The 21,386-nt window shown below is 38.2% G+C and overlaps 1 protein-coding gene across 1 annotated transcript in view; it reads right to left on the reverse strand.

The window, feature by feature from the left end:
- FAT1 (FAT atypical cadherin 1) overlaps positions 1-21,386 on the reverse strand; it is a 119,760-nt gene that overhangs the window by 34,504 nt on the left and 63,870 nt on the right. The window contains exons 4-9 of the mRNA XM_082680545.1: positions 11,905-11,966; positions 9,811-10,140; positions 9,240-9,450; positions 6,878-7,017; positions 2,085-2,360; positions 1,747-1,957 (exon numbers count right to left, since the gene is read on the reverse strand). Of these exons, the coding sequence (XP_082536671.1) occupies positions 1,747-1,957; positions 2,085-2,360; positions 6,878-7,017; positions 9,240-9,450; positions 9,811-10,140; positions 11,905-11,966 (1,230 nt within the window). The remainder of the gene's footprint in view (positions 1-1,746; positions 1,958-2,084; positions 2,361-6,877; positions 7,018-9,239; positions 9,451-9,810; positions 10,141-11,904; positions 11,967-21,386) is intronic.

Consider the following 21,386-nt stretch of genomic DNA (forward strand, 5'->3'; position numbering starts at 1 on the left):
TTTAAAGAATGTGCATGCCTTCAGTCAGGCACCAACAATCATATTTTAAACGCCCAATTGCTGAAAACTATGTGAAAGCTAAGGGAAAGTTTAACATTTTCTCCTACACAAATCCAGTAAGTTTGTCTCGGGGGGAAAACTATTTTACTGACGTGCTCAGGCACGTACAAATGGAATGCGCTTTTTTAATGGTTAAATTTCTGAACCAGTGGAAAAATCAGTTTTATTCAGGGCACTAGCTACACTATAACACATTTTAACACTGCAACCTCGGGCAGTATATGAGGTCTTATTTGTGAGGGATGGCTTAAGCTTGGTCATTTTCAGGGAAATAAATGAAACTTCCAATATATTAAGATGAAAATAGTTGAACCACATAAAACACATTGATAAAGCAAAGAAGTACTCTCCATTTGCTCAGCTTTGGATTATATGATCTTCAGTTAATTGTACCTCTATCAATTCTAATGCCTAGAAAAGATACATAATTTCTAAATATGCAGAGGTATGGACTTACAGAAAAACAGTTAAGTGGATGATCTCAATATTCTAAAATCACTATAGAGAAAGAATGAAAGAGTCTAACCTTTGTACTGACAATGGCACTGAGAAAGATGGGAAACTGGAAGCTGCCTTCTTGATATTTAATCACTTACTCATAGTATTTGGCACGAGTTGGGCAAGTCCCAAAGCTAGATGATTTCTAACTGAATAAATCACATGCTCTAAAGCAGATCCCTGTTTCAATCAGGGGCAGAGTTCTTTTGCAAGCACATACATTTGTGGACCGATGGTAACCCCTACCTATCAAGCACAAGTACAAATGCTCCTAGCAGGGCACCGGGCATATAAAATGAGAGTCCACGGAATAAAGAAATGAATGAGTGAATAGCAGCATCAAACAGAAAACAGAACAACATTTCACTTTGTCACCATCGTTTCCTGGTGATCCTCCTTCTTGGAATCACCAGCAAGGCTCTGGACCTCTTGCCCTATCACACCCAGAGCTGTCCAGGCCCACAGTTCCAGCTGGTCTCCCTGCTTTGCTGTCTCCCGCCCAACTCCAGCAAGCCCCTTAGCCTTTTCAACATTTCTTCAAGCCCTCGTCCCAACCCTGGGACCTACTGTACCAACCCAATTCCACGAACGAAATGCAACTATGAAAGATGCATGGGGGTGAACGTGGCAGAAAAGCAAAGCCTGGAAGGGGTAGGAGAGGCATGGACACCCTTTATGAGACGTGACCCAATTAAAACTGGATGAGTTGGCACTCTGTCACAGAGTTTCCTGCTCTGCCCAAGAGAAGATATGCTCTGACTAAAAGAAAAATGTTAAATCACTAGGCTAGCCTTTCCCTAAGAGTACTTCATAGTTTATGGAGGAAAACGATTGTGTGGTTAAAACCATTTTGGAAATCCTGAATTGGTCAAATAAAGTTTTCTTTACTGCAGGACTTCTCAGAGCCTTGAATTATGCTAATATTATGAATCTCCAAGAACATTACCCAAACATAGTTAGGACTCTCTAGCTTTGCTTTCCAATGAATTAAAAGTTAATTTTTTTTTCTTTCTCCTAACATGTAAAATGGTAGCTATCAATTTAAGCAGTTTTGATACACAGAACTGTTTCAACATCTAGAACTAATTTTAGAAAAAACATACTTTCTAACAAGTGCAAAGTTATAAACCTATAAAAAAAGAGCAGTTATAAAAAAAAGCAGTTATAAATGCAGTGCTCCAAAAATACCTGATTCGATAGAGTACAGCACTTCAGCATTTTTCCCTTTGTCCTTGTCCAGAGCTGTAACCTGCAACACAACTGAGCCGACAGCTGCTGATTCATAAACCCGCCCTTTGTAGGAGGAGCTCGTGAACCAGGGGGCGTGGTCATTGGTGTCGCTGACATTGACAACAATCCGTGCAAAGTTGCGCTTTACAGGGACATCTTGATCTCGTACCTAAAAGAATCAGCATATTATTGATCCTGTTAAAGCTTTCCTTAAAATTGATTAAACATCACTCTCAATCACATGGAACCCTGCAGGAACCAAACAGTGTGTCAGAAGAATGAGCAGAAAGCCCTACCATGACTGTGAGAACATGCTGCTGAATGGCTTCATGATCAAGTTTTTCTGCCGTATAGAGAGAGCCAGTTGCAGGATCAAGGCGAAATTTCTTGAGACTCAATGGATCGATACTGCTCTGCAGCGTGTAGATTAGTTTGTTTTTTTCATCTTTATCCACAGCACTGATTTGCAAAATTTCTGTTTCTGGTGCTGTGTCTTCAGGAATAACAACTTCATATTTTGATGTAGAAAACTGAGGACGATGGTCATTTGTGTCTATTACTTTGATGAATACCTGTGATGACAAAATTACTCACATAACAATAATATTCCTAATCATGATGTTTTAGTATTTAAAGAATCAGGGGGAAAAAATCAAATGCACACTGAAAAAAAAAAACCCTAATTTTTGAGCAAAATGAAATTCAAACATGAGAAATAAAAGCAACCAAAATCCAGAATAAAACACATCTTTCAAATTTTTCATTGACATATTACCTATATAAATATAAGATAAGAAAAACGTTTCTAAATTCCTGAGACTAATTTTTTAGAGAAAAATGTAACACACACACACAAATGTAACACACATTTCTTTCTGAAATGCAGGCTTAATTTCTCTTAGGTCTCCACAGAAATTTCTAGATTGCTCATGTAAAGATAAAAAATTTACTTTACCAGGATTCACAGAAGACTGATTTCCTATATCAGATTTGCACCTGTAACTACCAAGCTACTGAGGTGAGTGTGCTGCTTAATGGTCACAGTATCTGAAGTTCTTGTTCTAATCTTTGAGATTCCAAATCCCTACCAATATTATGAATAAAAAGGAAAATGAGAAATGTGCTTTAAAATCCTTGTATTTTTGTGATCACAAAACTACACATAGTAAATACATTTATTTCTTAAAAGCAATTTAAATACACTCGAGAGAGAATTCTCTTAAGTAGGTCATAAAATAAATATTAAATAAAAACCTTAAAGGAAAAAAAAAAGGAGATATTTAAAAACTCAGTCCCAAGTTAAATTTAAAAAAAAATTTAACTTGACAGTAAGAAGATTAATTTTCAGATTGAAAAGACACATGTGGATAAGGCATAACAGAAATCACTACAATTGTAAAAGATGGTCACAGTTATAAACAAGAAACATGAGCTTCACTAGCTCATATGGAACAAACCTCACTAGTCCGAATGGCACAGGAGGCCAAAGTCCTAGTACCACATGGGGGAGGCTGGCGTGTTAACCACACGGGGCCAAGAACACGGACTAGAGGTCTTTCCATGAAGACAATACCACCGTTCTCCTAGAACACTGAGACCTCAGCGGTGGATCTGTAACATTAAACTATATGAACATTAAATGTATTCACCAAACCACAGAAAGGGTTTATGTGAAAGTTATGTAAACATTTAAAACTACAGATGCCTCACTGTGAAAGGTCAATGATGATCCAGAAGCAAAGGCTATAAAGATAATTTCTATAAATTAAATCACTACATATTCATTTCCACTACACAATTTTTTTTTTTTTTTAATTTTTGTCTGCGTTGGGTCTCCGTTGAGGTGCATGGGCTTCTCATTGCAGCGGCCTCCCCTGCTGCAGAGCACGGGCTCTAGGCGTGCGGGCTTCAGCAGTTTTGGCACGTGGGCTTCGCAGTTGTGCTGCACAGGCTCAGTTGCTCTGCTGCATGTGGGATCTTCCCAGACCAGGGCTCGAACACACGTCCCCTGCGTCGGCAGGCGGACTCCCAACCACTGCGCCACCAGGGAGGTCCCCCCTCCACTACACATTTAAAATTTATTTTCTCATGGAAGGAGTGTTGGGCAAACACAGTTTAATCCTGCTCCAAGATCAACTGACCCCACCTAAATATGAACAGCTGAAGTAAGAACAACCCTCTTTGATAAAGCAGTTCAACTGACACATATTTCCCGGGCACGTCCATGCTCGGCACTTGCTGCATTTAAGGAGGGTGTAAAGAAGTATGGAGCACCCCTGCCCCCTGAAGCTTTCAACCTCACTGGGCAATGCCTTGTACATACAGGTTTCCTATGTTATCAAGGAAGTTTTCAGGAGTCCAGAGGTGGTGCAGGCCATTTAGGAAGCTTTCGAGGAGGAGACAAGCTCTGCTTGCACAGGTTTTAGGTTGGCAGATGAACATATACTGGGGTAGGAGGAAAAGCTCAGTCAGAGATGTGAAGGCGAGGGTGGAAGGGAACATTCTGTCTCTCAGACACCTCAGAGGAGAACCCTGAACCGGGGGTGACAAAGAAAAGGAACAGGGAGAAGGTGGGGTCCGAGAGCAGAGCCTGGCTCCCGAGCAGAGGCTGAGAACTGTGTGGCCTGTGTGCTCTGAACTGTCTGATGGGAGCAAATCACCTTCCGTCCTCCTCCCAGTCAGGAAGACCGTGCTGGTTGGCAGGCAGTGCAGGATGAATCGCAGAGACAGAGAATGGAGACAGGAAGGTGACTCAGTGCCAAAGCAGGGGGACAGGAGCCCAAACCAGTGCTGATGTGCAACAGGGAACACGCACGGAGCGCTCACTGGGGACAGGCCTGAGGGCTTGAGGGGCCAGCACCCGAGTGTCGTCTCACTTTGTCCTATGAGGGCAAAGTCGCTGTGCCCATTTTCCAGAGGAGAAATGGAAGCACAGAGGGTCATAGCCACCTGCCCATGCATAGGAGTAAGAGGCAGAGCCCCGATTCAAACAAAGTGGCCTGCTCCAGAGTATGCAATGCTGATGTTCCAGAGAAACTGAAAGAAAACAGGAAAGCAAAGCTGTTTCAAAGAAAGGGAAAAAATGTGAACTGGATTTGGTAAGTCACCTTGAGATAACAGATAAAGCAAAGTGACATGATTTAATATTGGGCAACATCCTCAGCGGAAACAGCAGGACAACAAAGCAAGGAAAGCTGCTTCAACAGAGCACTGGCAGTTACATCACGATCCTCCGCTACTACTCCCCTCTGCGAGGATGCTCTCTGGCTTAACGGAAAACACTCTCCAAACCTCAGATCTGACACCTGCTGCTACCGACCGTGATGCGGCAAAACCTGTTCCGTTGGTTCCTGAGTTTCACCTACAAACAGGAATCTACCTGCTGTGTTCCAGTGCCTTGTCAGCTGGGTTCTGATCTCTGTGTCCCTCTTCAGCTGGTATTTGCTGCTCTCCTCCCACTCAGATTCCTATCTCCCTGTTCTCAGCCCCAGACTGGAAATCAAAACCTAATTACTGGTCATTGTTCCCTAATGACCCACACCTGGACAGGTCAGCCTGGGATCTGGACCGCTCTCTGATACTCTACCTCTCCCTGCCAGCAATTCACTAGGATATTATCAAGACCCTCTGAAAATGACTCAAAATAAGTTACAGAAGTATGCCCGAAGCATTGAAATTGAAGAAATTCTGTGTCCCTGAGAGAATATATTTACTGGGTTTTATGGGAATTTTAGTCACCGTATTTCATACTAAGCTCTTAACTATACTAATGAAAACTACACTTACTGTGAGTTATGTAGTAAGTGATAAATGCTACAGGTAGATATATCATCTTTAGTAATGAGAAGGCTTGGCACAGAGGGTCATTTCTACTGGTTATTAAGTTTCCTTTGCTAGACTTCTGGTTAGTCAATTACTTGAACTGATCTACATACAGTTACACTCTTTAACCTTTCAGAATTACCCTGTTCAATTTATTACAATTCTTGATGCTTTTCTTCTCATTTTCATGCTCTAAAGTCTAGTTTCTACAATGAGAACAGTTACTGACAAGGCTGAAATTTTAATACTGTGCTGGTACTTTTACGTGACAACCTCAAAATGACCCCAAAGCATGATTCATATTATCAATTTTAAATACATTAAAAATCACAAGCATTTGGACAAAGAAATAAGGTCATTTCACAACTGACTTTAAATTATCTATTCATTTATTAATTGAAAAGATATCACAGACTAATTTTTATTCTTCAATGCAACTAAATGATTTAGTAAATGATCTGTCTTAAGATTTAAAATAGTATAATCTAAAGATAGGAAATTGGAATTCAGAAGCATTTTATCCTCTAACATTTAATTTCTTCCTTTTACTTTTCACACACAGCACATTAAACACAAGGCTTTGGCTTTATCATTGTAATGTAAACTCCAAGAGGGCAGGATTTTGTTTCTTACTACTCAGCTTCTAGAACAATACCTGGCACACAGCAAGTATTTAAGAAGTTCTCAAACAGCCCCCACTCTGAATCAGAGAAACTGATAAGAAAGAACAGAACTTAAATGTAATTTATATGGTTCTGACATTTCAATTTGAAATGCCAGTAATCGGACCATGTCTTAATCATCAGATAGGAATAAAGATACTTAAAGGAATAGAACAGTTTTATCAGTTATTTTACACAGCCTAAGGTAGTCAAGGGGGGAAAAAACCTAAAAAAGTGTTTTAAAAGATAATTAATCACTTTAACCAGTTTTAATGCAAATGACTTGGACAAGTCACCCTTGACAGTGATATACTTTATACTAGTACAATTCAAAATGAGCGTAAAAATAAAAGATTTTGATGGCATAACTTTTTTTTTTTAAGTCTTCTTTCAAAGTTTTCAAAACTGGTTAATTACATTCAAAACCTAAAACAGGATTTGCAGTGATATTTCATTCCCTAAATAAAAATCCTTGCTGTGTACATGTGCATAAACTATATCAAAATAGTAACTTCTGATCTGAGAACCTCAGAGGGCAGAATCAATTGCTCATATTGCCTGTGGACACTTAGATCAGAACACTGTATCATCAGCAATTTGCCTACCTGAGTCAGTATAGTGGTGGTTCCATCTGTAGCCTCGACTGTGAGATTGTAGTTTGATTTTTGTTCTGCATCAAGAGGTTTGGCAATAATGATGGTTCCAGTGCCCTTGTCCACATCAAAGTGACTATCATAGTTGCCACCTAGTTTAAGTTAGGACAAACGTTAAAGTAAAAACAGGTCACGGGATGAAAATTTGTCATTTATTTTGTGGCTTTCTAATTTTTAATGGCAGTTTTAAAAATAAACAAAGAAAGAAAGAAAAATTTCTGATATATTGGTCAAAGTGATTCCAAAGAGCTTTCATTTTGAAAGACCAGAAAAGAAGGACCAACTGGAAAGACAATGCTGGCTTACTAGGAAAAAAAAAAGCTGAGCCATAACTGCTGAGGAAGCTACTAAATGAGAGGAAGCAAGGAAGCAACTCTGCAAACAACAACAAAAACGTTTCTAATACTACCAATGAATTACTTTCAGTTTGTTTTTTCAAGGGTTCTGAATACCTCTTTAACTTATATCTCAGTAGCTACATTTCATATCATTTAGTAACCAAAAAGTTGGCCATTTAAAAATTTACTAAAAAAAAAATTTTGTGACGATTTGAGCATATTGCTCTAATGAAATAACTATTAAAAACAAATGTTAACTCTGGAAAAAAAAAATTGTGGTAGTTATCACTGGTTAGTCCGGACTCTTACTAGTTGAGAATTTTCACTATTTGAAAATTTTTCCCATTGCTGTCATACACAAAGCTTAATGAAAAAAGGTTTCTGTGCTACTAACATTATCCAAATGCATTCCCCATCATATTCCAGATAAACTCTCTTCAAAGCCACTGAACGTGAGATACTTATATCAATGAAATGGAATGGAATGAAAATAAAGTCTAAACATCATGATGAAGTTCTATTACTAAATCCAACCAAAAAGCAAAACAGCACACACACAAAACAGTCTTCAGTTAAATCTAAAAATAAGGATCTAGGGATATATGGAAAGTCAGAATGTTTGCAATTGGAACAGACGACCATGGGCCCACTATGAAAAGAAAAAGCAATGAAAGATGGTCACTGGAAAGAAAAAAGTTTGAAAAATGGATGCTTTTCTTTAGATCTCATAATCTGAGGCAAATTATGTGATCTCAGCAGATACCTTCTGCTGTACAGTTCAGGTCACAAGTCATCTGAAAGACGTAAAACACTTCTCTAGCAAATGTGTCTCCTGGCACAGCCAAAAAGAAGCAAGCATGGAAGGCAAGCACAGAACAAGGAGAGCAATCAATCAAAGTGGTTCCAAAGGCAGTCAGTTTACACGTGAGGTTAGATGCTGCGCAGCCGCAGTCTGCCCATCTGGAAATGCGATAGGAGTTACTGGACAGCAAGCAAACTATTCTGACTGCAGTTAACTATGAAAAGAATCTTTTTTTGTTCATTTAAAACTAAACTGTAATGGTTTCGTAGGTGTTTATAACATAAACAATTTCATACAAAGACCAAAGTAGGGAAAACAGCCCAGCTGTCTAGAAAGTTCAAGAGGTAGAGCCCGAACCCCTGCGCCCTGTGGTCCCTGCGGCTTCAACCCGCTGAGACAGCAACTGGGGCAGGAGGGCTCCGGGGTGAAGAGGGAAAAGGGATATTGGGTTCCAACCAAAGATAACCCGAACACGTACTTTTGATTTTAAATATACTTGTAATTAAAATACTGTGAAGAAATAAGAATTAAAAAACTAAGACGCCAAAGTCTAATGTGAAATTGTTTTAAGTACGTTGTATTACATTCAATATCTAGCTAAATTCAATGACAGAAAAAAAAGAATTGGCTTAGGCATATAATTTTTATCACAGGGTGATTTAATCTAGTGAAGCCTGCTTTCTACTGAAAATGAGGTAAATCAAACTTAAAAAGCCACAGTTGACACTATCCTTTATAACTTATAAATTTTAAGCATATTCCCTATAGAATACTGACATGCGACAATCACGTAGGCATAGTTATTTTAAACATTCAAATCATAATCACTAAAAATAGTTATGTGCTATATGTTATGTATCAAGAGGAAAAATTAAGAAGCTGTGCTTTTAGACCAAACATTCAGATTTCTCTGTATCTCTTTGGTACACTTTTAAAAACTTCATTTTTATATTAATAAGGTACATACAGAGCACCTATTTTAAACAAGTTTAATATATGTTGGATATAGTGAAAAATTATGCAAGCAAAATACTGCAGTTTAAAACAAATTCTCCACTTATAGGTCTTACTCCCAATTTTAAATTCTGAGATATGCCCCCAAATCAGAAAACCAGAGGCGGGTTCCCCTCAGTGTGATCTATACAAGGATGATGAAAACCGTCATGCAGCTTACCAATGATGTCAAACCAAAGAGGTATGCCTGGAGGCTCAACAGCTATTACTCCAATCATGTGAGCAACTGGATCGCTTTCCATTACAGTAAAGGTAAAAAATGATTCTTCAAATGAAATTGGCTCCGGGGACGGTTTGGGTTTGGAGATCCATTCAATATGGAGTCGAGTGGTTGATGACTTTTGGGGGCGACCATTATCAACTGCCTTAATCTATAAAATATGGGCAGAGGGGATAAAAACAGCAAATGAAAAGTTGCATCCCATAACTGAAGCATTGATTGGTTTGGTCTGAAACTGAACCAATTTCAAACATTTAATATCTGTGCGGTATATATTCCACGTTAATTCCATATTCCATTTAATGCCTGATAAAAAGGGCAACCTTTTTATGCCATACTCAACATAGATAACGAGAATGACAACTAAAAAAGGGAAAAGCAAACCCATACTTCCCATTGTCAGGTACAGCACTGAGGCCATTTTACTGAATAGAGAGAAAGTTATGAGAGACATAAGACTAGATTAACGGTCAAATTATGGAAGAAATTCAAAGACTAGATCTTCACTCACTGAAAGAATATCATATTCTCCAGCTCCAGAAAACTTCTTGGACAAAACCACTCCAGTTTTTGGCTCAATAAAAAATTTGCCATGTTCATTTCCCTCTTCAATGCCATAGGAGATTTCTGCATTGGGACCTTCATCTTTGTCTGTAGCTATAACACGATATAAAGGCTCGCGCTTGGTATTTCTTTCTCGTTCTGGTTTTTCCCGCTCTGGGAGTCTGATTTTGTAGAACTTCTGCAGGAACTGAGGCTTGTTGTCATTTTCGTCAAGGATCTTCACAATTACTCTTGCAATGGTTGACTTGGGGGGACTACCGTTGTCTGTCACTGTAACCTGTTTTTTAAAAAAAAAAATAACATCAAGAAATGTTTTTAAAATATACTGTATAAAAAGTGAATGTCTTCTTCCTAATGACAATCACCTTTTCTATAAACCTCTGCAATTCACACAGCACTATGGACACGTAACGATTCCTCACTCCAACCACAGCCCTGTGAGGGGGGCAGGGCAACCTCTCCATTTTCACAAAGGGACTGGGGGCAGGCCGGGGGGAGGCCAGGGGCTAGGAAAGCACCGGCTCTGAGCCCTCGCTCTCTCCTTACCCGTCACCCCTCTTCCTCACACGCCTTAACTGTAAACGTTAAGCTCTCAAAAACTCAGTATTTTTAAGCGAAGGAAGAGATACATGAAGATTTTGCTTTTAAATAGTTAGAGTCCTCTTGTACATGCTTAAAAATAAAATCTTCACATACTGCCTTTAAAAACTGTCATTTTTAAGCTTCGTCAATAAAATAAGTTAAATCATCCGATTAAAATACATGCTAAGTAGCAGGCCTTTTAATTCTAGCAATCATCATTTTATTTTGCCTGGCTCTCTCTTTTCTTGTACAGAAGATTTCCATGTTTGGTAGGGTGAACATAAACATTTAAATTTAAGACCAACTTATTAAATGAGATTTTCAGTAAAAGAAATGTAAAGTAACTTTTATTCTAAGTAGATTATTCATGTATTCATTTTAGGAACGAAGATCTGAGATTCTTGAGGGTTACGCTGGTAAATGCTTCTGAATGCATAAGAAACCATTTCACCCTCAGATCCAATGTTCATTTTCACTTCAGTGTGCACATTAAAAGGGATGGCCGTAGTTACTCCCCTCACCACGTCATCCCAAGTGAATTAATGAAATGCTAAAAACATTAAAGTAGACTTAAGTTTTCTGTGGAACTATGTTCTTTCTGAAGCTTGGCAGGTGCAAATTCTGTTGTTTATAAAAGTGGGAATGAATGTATCTTCATGGTACTTGTCAAGAGTACTTAAGTAAAGTAGCTGCTTTAATTAAAGCACATGATTTGCCTTCCCAAACTCTCAAAATGAAACAAAATTATAATTACTATTTTAATTTTAACCTCTCAAAACATTTCCTTTTGATCAGTTTTCATGTGATCATTAGGAAAAAAGAAAAATTAAAGAGAAATACAACCAAGTACTATGCTTTGTAGCATTCGTCAAATCGTTTCCTCCGTTTGGGTTCCATAACTAGCAGCCGGGCGACAGAGCTTTTAACATGTTACTAAAAATACTCTCTTCTTTAAGACAGTCAAATCAATGCCAACACTGGCCCTCAAATAAATTACCACAAAAGGGCTACAGAGAAACATACATGATATGTAAACGAATCTTATTTCCTATCAATATCTTAATATCATCTTCCAAGCCCTAAGTATCTTATACCTGCTCCCACCCAGCCTTTGATATTCATTGAGAAGAGAGGGCTCCGGAGTGAGGCGGACAATTAGCAGGAGTGTAGTGCAGTTCTAATCAGGGTGAGGGGGCCGCAGCAGGACGCCACTGTTCGTAACCTGCTGCCTTGGATATTTTGGCATCTGTTTATCTTCTGGGGGTTGACAGGGGTGTAAAGCAGACCTGAACTACAGTCACAACGTTTTCTTTATTTTCCTTTTTATTAATGACCATAAGGTGATATAACAAAATAGCAGCAGCTCTGAATTACTAGATAATATGAGTAAGATTGCTCTTTCCCAAATTATTTATGATTACGAGATTTTTAAAATTATCAAAAATTAAGAAATGCTTACTTCTAATATGTGTTCACCTTGCTGCTCGCGGTCTAGTTTCCTGGATGTAGTCGTGATGAGACCTATAAAATGATAGCAGTTCATGAATCCTCAAAAAATAAAGGTAATTACAAACTACTGTAACTGAAACCACACACTGAGTGTAGAAGTTTGAGCAAATGCCTAACTTATTCTGAAGAGGAAAAAATTATTAATCCAGGTAGGGTTAATTATACCTTCTCATTTTAATGATGCTTAAAAACATTAGATAAATGACAGAAGTATTAAGAAAACGGAAAAACTCAAATCAGTTACATTTAAAAAATTTGTTTAGTAGTTTCAACATACATTTTGTCAGAAAAGATTTTTAAAAAGTGGGATGAAGTTATCCAAGATTTCAGCCTCATCCATATCCGCTGTGACTGCTGCAGAGATGATTAAGAATTTTCAGAAAAAACTTCTGTAACTGTATTAAAAAGGACCACTGGAAAATATAATGTTGACTATGATTTATTATCTTTGGGTCGTCTACCCTCAAAAATAAAGAACTGTTATAAAAAGTATTGTGATTTTCCAGGTAATACTGCTCAAATAACAATCATTTAATTTCCCCAAAAAGGAAGAAATGATCCTCAAAGAAACCCCATATTCTTTATTTCCTTGATTTTTCTATCAAACTAGAATAGCTATAGTTTAAATCTCTCTCTAGAGCTTCAACAACTGCTAAACTACCAACATATGTTGGAACCTAGAAGGCCATTAAAACTGATGAAATATATTCTTGTACTTCACAGAAATTAAAAACAAAATTCCCCCAACCACTAAAATAACCTCTGCAACCTGTGTTGATAACGGACAGGTGCAAACTGAGTGATTCTGAGGCCTTTATGTGGCAAATCACCGCTACGACTAATCCTTCTCCTGCCCAGCTTTCTGTGGTTTTCCACAGAGAAATACCTCAAATAACTCATATTTAAGAACAGATTTTATCATTCTAATTGATTTTCTATTAGCCTAACTAATTTCACAAAACTACCAATTGAAGGCTATTCAAAATGTTTCCCTAAATTTGGACATGAAAGACTTATGTTTTCATTTAATTCAAAGTTTTTCTTTTCTTAAATAGTCACTAAGAATCTACATTAACATTATCTTCCCCACCATTCAATGAAGCAACACTCTCTTTGTAATAAGGACAACAGAAGACTATATTGTAAGCTAGAATCTGGGGTTTTTCCAAAACCGTACTTATAGATTAAAAGAGGTTCAAGGAAAATGCTTCACAATGCTTAATGGTGTGAAAATGTGGCTTACTGTGGCACAAGCTTGATTTTCATTAGTCGAAAACCTTTTAAAGTTAATCTCTTTTTTTTTTTTCCTGTCAAAAGTTTACCACCCTTTCTGATTGTCGTTTTAAGCAGTTCAAGAATGACAGGAAATTGCTGTGATTAGTCCCATCTAATTGTCCTCATGTACCCATCAAAAACTTGCTGTTAGGCCACAGCTTGGCATGTTCACAGCAAGATAGGGTTCTGCTCTGCAGAACATAATCATTCATTGCAGGGATATCTGTTAGCAAATAAGTATCTGTAGCAAATAAATAAATACCCGTTAGCAAATACAATTTCCTCACTTTACAGTTTCCTTATAGCACACCAGACTGCTAAAAAGGATGGACTTACATCTGTATTACCAATTCAATATAAAGACAAAAAGCAAACCTGACCATCTCCTAGGTTTGGAGTTATTTGCATGCTCTCTATACTTAAAATTAATTCTCTCTTAACTCAAATGGAATATTAATTCCATTCAAATGCAATGAATCCTAATGTTCCTTTTTATCCATTTTTTTTTTGTGCCCAGCTACTCCTACACACTCCTCCACCTCTCAGCTTAAACATCACTTCTGAGGGTTCCCATGACAGGCCTAGCCTGGGGTTCTGCTGCGGGGCCTCCCAAGCTCTTTCATTTGCTTTATCATAACATCACCCCACAGCACTCCTTTAAAAGTCTTTTTTTGTATCCTTCAAAGTCCATGAGACTCTGCCTTTCCTGTATATCTTGGTTATATTGTTATATCTCTGTTATCCTAAAGAAACACTTAAATGTGTGAACACATGAATTTCTTAAAACCATAAAAGAACAGAATTTTAAATATGCATTGGAGGAAGAGAGGCACGTAAACTACACTGAACTTGGAAATGATACAAATTTATAGCTTATATAGGAGCTAACAGAAAACCATTTAACATATATTTACAGGTAAGATGTGTCAAGCACTGTGACAGATGGTCCAGGTGATGGTGACGTCCAACAGACATTTAGAGGCACAGATGTGACGTGCAGGGAAGTCAACAGAGGCAGAGACAGACTTAGTTATACCCCAAGTACAGAAGAGAGTATGAAGAATGGTGAATGGTGGGCCTACCAAAAAATAAAGGGTGGGCCAATCTTATCAAAGTAGGGGCCATGAGTGTTTAGAAAGCCATGAGGAAGCCTAAGGAGCAAAGGCTGGAAGGGAAGCAGGTGTCCCAGAGGCCACAGGCAGAGAAATTTAAGGAGAAAGTCTCTCCTCCAAGTACTTCAGAGAAGCTTGGAAGAGAAGATCAAGTGAGAGCCAGGGAGGCAGGAAGCAGACCAGGAAAGGAATTTCTTTTACGAGGAGGAGACCATTCCGCAGGCTAACAGGGTGTATGTAATGAGTGACTGTAACCACGAGGGAAGATAAAGATCCAGATGTGAACTAACCAGTACAGCAGCCACGAGCCTCACGTGGCTACTGCAATTTAAGTTACAGGTAAGACCTCATGAACATGAAAGATATTTCAGACTGAAAAAAAAAAAGACCTTTCTTCCTAGATTCGCACACTTGTACCAAAAGGAATCCTGTCACAAGTGTCACAGTTTTCTGGTCCTGAACACCATCACCAGGGAGGGGCAGTGCATGTATGTCCTATGGGGATGGCGTGAGGTGGTACAGCTCCTAAGAGAAGGGGAAAACAAGTGCTTCCTGTGGAATTTCCATACAAAATGAACCCCAAAGAGAAAACAAAATGTTCTAATGAAGCAGGCACATACTAGGAAAACCGTGGATGCGCTCTGGAGGTACAGTCAACTGCACCGGGAGGGGAACACAGTGGAAATGCTACCCAAGTACCGCACGCTCCAGCCACACCAACTTAGCTCTAGAATTCATGATGCATTTCACAGCCACTTTCACCTCTGTAATTTCTGCACATCTCCATCCTGCTAATCCTTCCACCGTGCCTGCCTCACAAACACCTATTTTCAAAAATGAATCCAAAGGGTACCTTTTCTATATACATGTTATTGACCCTGTAGGTACTGAATATCTAATTAGTGTATCCACTTCTTTCATTTTAAACACTGGTGCTCACCTGTAATGTTTATTACTAAGTTCCAGAAGGAGCTATACTTAACTGAAACAGCACAGTATTTCAGAAATGGAGAGAAACCTTTAAGATTACCAAACTCAGCTACCTGAGCCAAAGATAAATTAACTTGTTCCAATTTACCAGTAAGTCACTGTCCGAGCCAGGATTCGAATTTAGTTTTCCTGAGGCCCAGATGAGAGGACTGGGGAATTCTTCCCCACTCCCCATCACACCACACTGCATAATTTACTGCATCATGGTATTTCAACTCTCCAAAAACTCTCAACTGTGACTTACACGAAGTATAAGAAAAAAGAAAGCTGGCAATGTTCATCATTAGTCATTTAATAGGTCCAAAAAAGCAAGTTAGAGAGTAAAATAGAGTGGGCGAAGGCAGAAAAAAGCATATGCAAGTGCTGCCTCTTGTAACAACTTTATCTTTCTTTTCTCCTGAGCTCTGTTAAATTAAAAACAGAAATGAAGACAAAAAACTTCCTTGCCCTAAAAAAACAATCCTTTCTGTAGACCAATACCATTATAAATGTAAGTGGACTGAGTGAGCAAATACGGCATCTTCTCACCAATTCACAATGACAAGTTTGCCCCATAAATGTATGTAGAACTAAGAAACCAAACTTTCCTGTTTTTATGAACATTATTAAAAAACTATTTATAGCTTTTCAATGCCACTATAGCACTTAGAGAAGACTCCATTTAAGACAGAATGTTAGATTAACTATAATGCTTTAATGTAAGATTTTAATATTCGACATTTCTTATAAATCAATACCAAAAACCACCTCCAAACTTCCCAAAGTTCAAGAGATCAAATGGACTTCACTAGGTAGGCGGCACGTAAAGGTGAACTTATGGGATTAGTAGGTGAAGATAACGAAATAGTCCACATCGGCAAAACTGTATTTATGCATTCATTCAACTATTTTGTGCTGTCCACTCAGAACGCAGAGATGATTAAGATTGACTCTTGTTTTCAAGAAACAAGGTCCAGAAGGCAAAGACTACATTCAAGAAACAGTGAGGTAGATGAGAATGTAGGGCACATATAGAAAAGAGCACAGGTCCTTGCTGAGGGCTCTGGATTCCAAGGAAGTTTGAACTTGCTTGGATGATGTCTGGTCATCTCTGTTGTTCCAAGAGACAACCAACCCACCAGCCAACCTCAAGCCAACCAGCCAAGTGAGACCAGCACTACATGATAGAGCAGCCAAGCCTGGCCAAGATCAGAACTGCCCAGCAGAACCTTCAACTAAATTATGGTGGTTGCTTTAAGCCGCTGAGTATTAGGATGGTTTGCTCTAAAGCAAAAGTCAACTAATGCCTCAGATGAGCTCATCTCTAATTGTTATTTGGCTTACTAAATGCTCAGGTATTGTGCTATGAGATTTAAATGTATTATCTCATTCAATCCATATGTATATATATATGGCAGTATCTGTACCATAATAAATGAATTAACATTTTTACAGGCTCAGAGATTAAGTTGCTTACTCAACGTCATCGAGCAAAGGGGTGAGACGGGAGTTCAGTAAACACAGAGCACCGGAGCCTGAAAGCCACATGGAGAATGAGAGAAGCCAAGGAGGGACGGAAGGCTTTGGTTCTGGAAGAAAGGGTTTGAAACGTCAGCACTATGAATGAAACTAGATGGCAGCAGGAGAAGAAAAAAAAAAAAAGGATTTCTGAGTAGGATTAAGGTCCAACTGCACTGAGAGAGAAAATAACTTGCAATCTGCAGTTTTTGAAGAACCAAAACTGTGAAAGAAAAGGTCCTGGCTCTAAAAAAAAAAAAAGTTGCGTGGTCATGTGTTCACCTTGCTTGGCAGGAAATTTACTTTGAATCATTTTCCAACTATTCTACTTGAAAATAAGCAGAGGAAGGGGAAAGATCAAGGAAGAAAACAAAAGTTTGCTCACCTAATTAACATTTCCCATTACTCTGATTATTTTTGTCTAACCCCTGCAACACCTTTGGCCTTCTTATCCTTTGGCTTATTTTATAGTAATGCATGAACTACAGCATCATATGTGCCAGAGAAGCACCATCCCACAGAACTTTCTGCAATGATGGACAAGTTCTACAATTGGCACTGTCTGATATGGTAGCCCCCAGCATACGTGGCCACCGAGCACTGGAAATGTAGCTAGTGTGTCCGAAAGGCTGAATTTTTAAATTAATTTAAATAATTCAAATTGTCACAAATCATCTCTACTCCTTTGGAGAGTCTCCAATTTCAAATTATATATGTCAAACCCCCAAACTTTAACAACTACAATAGTCAAAATCTTTTCCTGTAGTTAAAATTTGAAGCAATATTTCAATAGCAAATGTATTTGTTACCAAAATCCAAATTTTGTAAGCATCTAACAATGAGAAAAGCAAAAATTTCCAAGATTTTGACACACTGATACTGCTCCAACAAAGCCCCCTTCCTCCTGCCCCCTGCCTCTTACTAGTCTCCTCACTGGGCTCAGCTGGTGATGAGGAAGCCTGGTTTGCTTTTATCAGTTTACAGATGCATGTGAACACCTAAAAATCAAGAGTCTCTGTGTTTAACAATGACTTTTCAAGAATCATGATTTTACCAATGTACATTTTTGCTTTTGGTGAACTCTTGCTAAAACCAAAAATTAATGAAATGTATGTTTATAAGCAATAATAATGTCATAAAGTTCGCTAGCTCAAAATCACCCACTTGTTCAGTCTGAACTATGCTATTCAACTTATTTTATAGAATGTCTTCCCCAAATATGTCCTTCTGAGACACACATATAAAAGCCAAGACAAGGCCCTTGTCCTCAAAAGCATACAATTTCCTTAAGGAAACAGCCCTTGTACCTCTGTATCTTTTTCACAATGTTTTATTAATCACAGCCCTATTCTGACTAAGCCTTGACTGTAAGCATGCACTTTGGGTGTATTATTTTCAACTGTTTTCCCCACTGATTTTTCTGAAACACTTGAATCTATTCTGTTCTTCACTAAGTTTAAGAACTTTCATGGTGGCACAGTTGGTGGTAAAGAGAGTATTTAAAGTCTTAGGTGTCTTCAGTGTGGACAGCGTAATTTCTTCAATAGTTGTTACTACCGTGATCTGGAAATTCCATTTCCATCTTTCTACGTTCAAGCCTTACTTTAGCAGGGCTTGTCCCCAGGACATTGAGTGTGCTTTAGTAATCAGCAACACCAAAGACCATTACAATAAAACACCTGTAACATCCCAGTGAGGACACTGTGAAACGTATTGCTCAAGCAACTTTTAGACAAGTACTATAAAACCCCCAAAGACTATACATACATACATATATATGATGTGTAATATGCGTACACACCTTCATAAAAGGTTAAACCCCAAATTATTACCTGTAGTTACTCCTGGGAACAGGTGGGCCGAAGAAGAAAGGTAGAGAGGAGGGCACCTTAACTTTTTATGTCATACACTTCTATATTAACAAGTATATTATTTAAAGAAATTTAAACATTAAAATATTTTAAAGGTCAGCGTGAAAGGATACAGAAACATTTACTGGTTGAACACTAATCTCAAGCTGGAAAGTCTCAAATGATTTTCTAAAAACTCTGAAGCATCCGGCCGTGTATATAAAAAATAAAACTTCTTAGAAACATTACAGTGGCATATCTCTTGTAATTTTTTCTAAAATGTTTTTGAAACTAAATTTTAATGAAATGTACCATACATTCTAAAGTGTCCTCTCACTGTAAAAACTAAGTTTGCTAGTCAGAAGGTCTTTTAAAATCTTCTAGACCAAATCCTGAACTTTAAAAAACAAGGGGGGTTTCCTTGGTGGCGCAGTGGTTAAGAATCCACCTGCCAGTGCAGGGGACACGGGTTCAATTGGTCTGGGAAGATCCCACATGCCATGAAGCAACTAAGCCCGTGCACCACAACTACTGAGCCTGTGCTCTAGAGCCCATGAGCCACAACTACTGAGCCCACGTGCCACAACTACTGAAGCCCGCATGCCTAGAGCCCATGCTCCGCAACAAGAGAAGCCCACACACGGCAACGAAGAGTAGCCCCTCTGGCCACAACTAGAGAAAGCCCGCGTGCAGCAACGAAGACCCAGCGCAGCCATACATACATAAATATTTTTTTAAAAACAAGGAAATATGGTCCACGAATGTTAAATTAATTCCTGAAGGTCAGAGTCAGCCGCACAATTGGAACTAGAGTTGAATTCTTACCAAAGAAAGTGTTCAGAAGTCTCTGTGGCTGCAGCCATTTACAACCAGAAGTGAGCACCAGAATCACGAGGAATGATAGCTAAACCCACTTTCCCACCCCCACATCAGAGCCACTGCATCAGGACCTCCATCCGTGAGGACCCAGCTCACACAATTTCAGAGGTTTCCAGGTGATGTGGCAATCCATCCCACGCCAACCACCTTGGGCCAAGAGCTCACAAAAATAGAAAAAAAAAAATCCATGCCCAATTAATTAAATTTTAATTTAATTTAAATTACTAAATATTTTAATAATTTCCTAAACACAGAATTGCTTTTAGTCACTGTAATTATCACTACTGGCCATATTCTGGAACAAAGTATATTATCCATTTCTCAAAAACACCACTTGAGATACAGAAAAACGTTAACAAGACTAGGGATTTAGGAGAGAGAAACAGTACTTAAGCACCATAATTAACGTTGCAGAAATGCTACTTCAAAGAAATGGCCATGAGAGTCCACGTGAAGATTCCAACTGCTCTGAAGTTACTTAAGCCTAAAACATCTCCCAGAATTTTCCTGACAAATCTGCAACTACTGACCCAAATCATTAAATCCTCCTAGAACGGAAGTGAACTGTAGCCTTTCCAACGTAAAACAAAATGATCTAAATGGCAGTTTCCATTTAACAGCATATTTCCCTTCTTTTTGGAAATGCCTTTTGTAGTATGTTGAATGGTGGCCTCTCTCCAAAAGATACGTCCAACCTGAAACCTGTGACTAGGACCTTATTTGGAAAAACAGCCTCTCAAGATCTCAAGATGAAATCACCCTAAATTTATGATGGGCCCTAAAATCAATAAGTATCCTTTTAAGAGAAAAACACAGAGAGAGGTTTGAAATACCCAGAAGTAGGGAAGGTGGAGGCAGAGACTGGAGCAATGCTGCCACAAGCCAAGAAATGCCAGGAGGCACCAGAAGGATTCTTCATTAGAGACTCTAAAGGGATTGTGGCCCTGCCGACACTTTGATTTTGATCGTACGGCCTCTAGAACAGTGAGAGAATAAATTTCTTTTCTTTTTTTTTTAAGCCACCCAATGTGTGGAAATTTGTTACAATAGCCTTAGAAAATTAATACACCTTTTTATTTGAATAGCAAACAAAAGTACTGAAAAAATACCAAAAAAAGAAGAATTAGGTAAGAATGGCAAATAATTGCATAATCTAAAGATAACCACTCATCTTATTTTCTATGTTTTATTACTGTCTTCATTTGAAATGTCTTATGACTTTATATAGGGTATCATTCTATATACAAGACAAATTAAAAGGCAGAGGATTAAAAAAATGTCTGCCCAAAGATAATTTGGGGTAGGAAAGTGCCAAATGCTCCAGATTATCCAAGTTCATTATATGCTTTTCCTCAAAAGGAAGGAGAAACAGGCTGTCTCACCTCTGGGAGGACCTCTTGAACATCTCTGGCTGAGAACCACAAATGAACTAAATCTTATTTTTATATAATACATAGAATATGCCCCAAATTGTACCTCAGTTGTATTTTTAAATATATTATCTCTCATACTCTTTCCTCTTCCATAATAGAATGAAGAAAAAATATTTTTAGTAATCTGATGAATAAGTATAAATACTAGTTTAATGCCTATAAAATACAAAGTCACAATTAGTCACAAGTTGTTTCCATAACAGAATGAAGTAAGAAAAAATATTTTTTAGTAATCTGATGAACAATAAGTATAAATACTAGTTTAATACCTATAAAATACAAAGTCACAATTAGTCACAAGTTGTTTCAACTAATGACCAAGATAGAAAAGACCCTTCTATTCTGAACAAACCTAAACAATTTCTCTCTGTTCTTTTAAGAGTTTATTCAACAAGC

This window comes from Grampus griseus (genome assembly GCF_964374135.1).
Source record: "Grampus griseus genome assembly, chromosome: 21".
In the NCBI taxonomy this organism is placed as follows: Eukaryota; Metazoa; Chordata; class Mammalia; order Artiodactyla; family Delphinidae; genus Grampus; species Grampus griseus.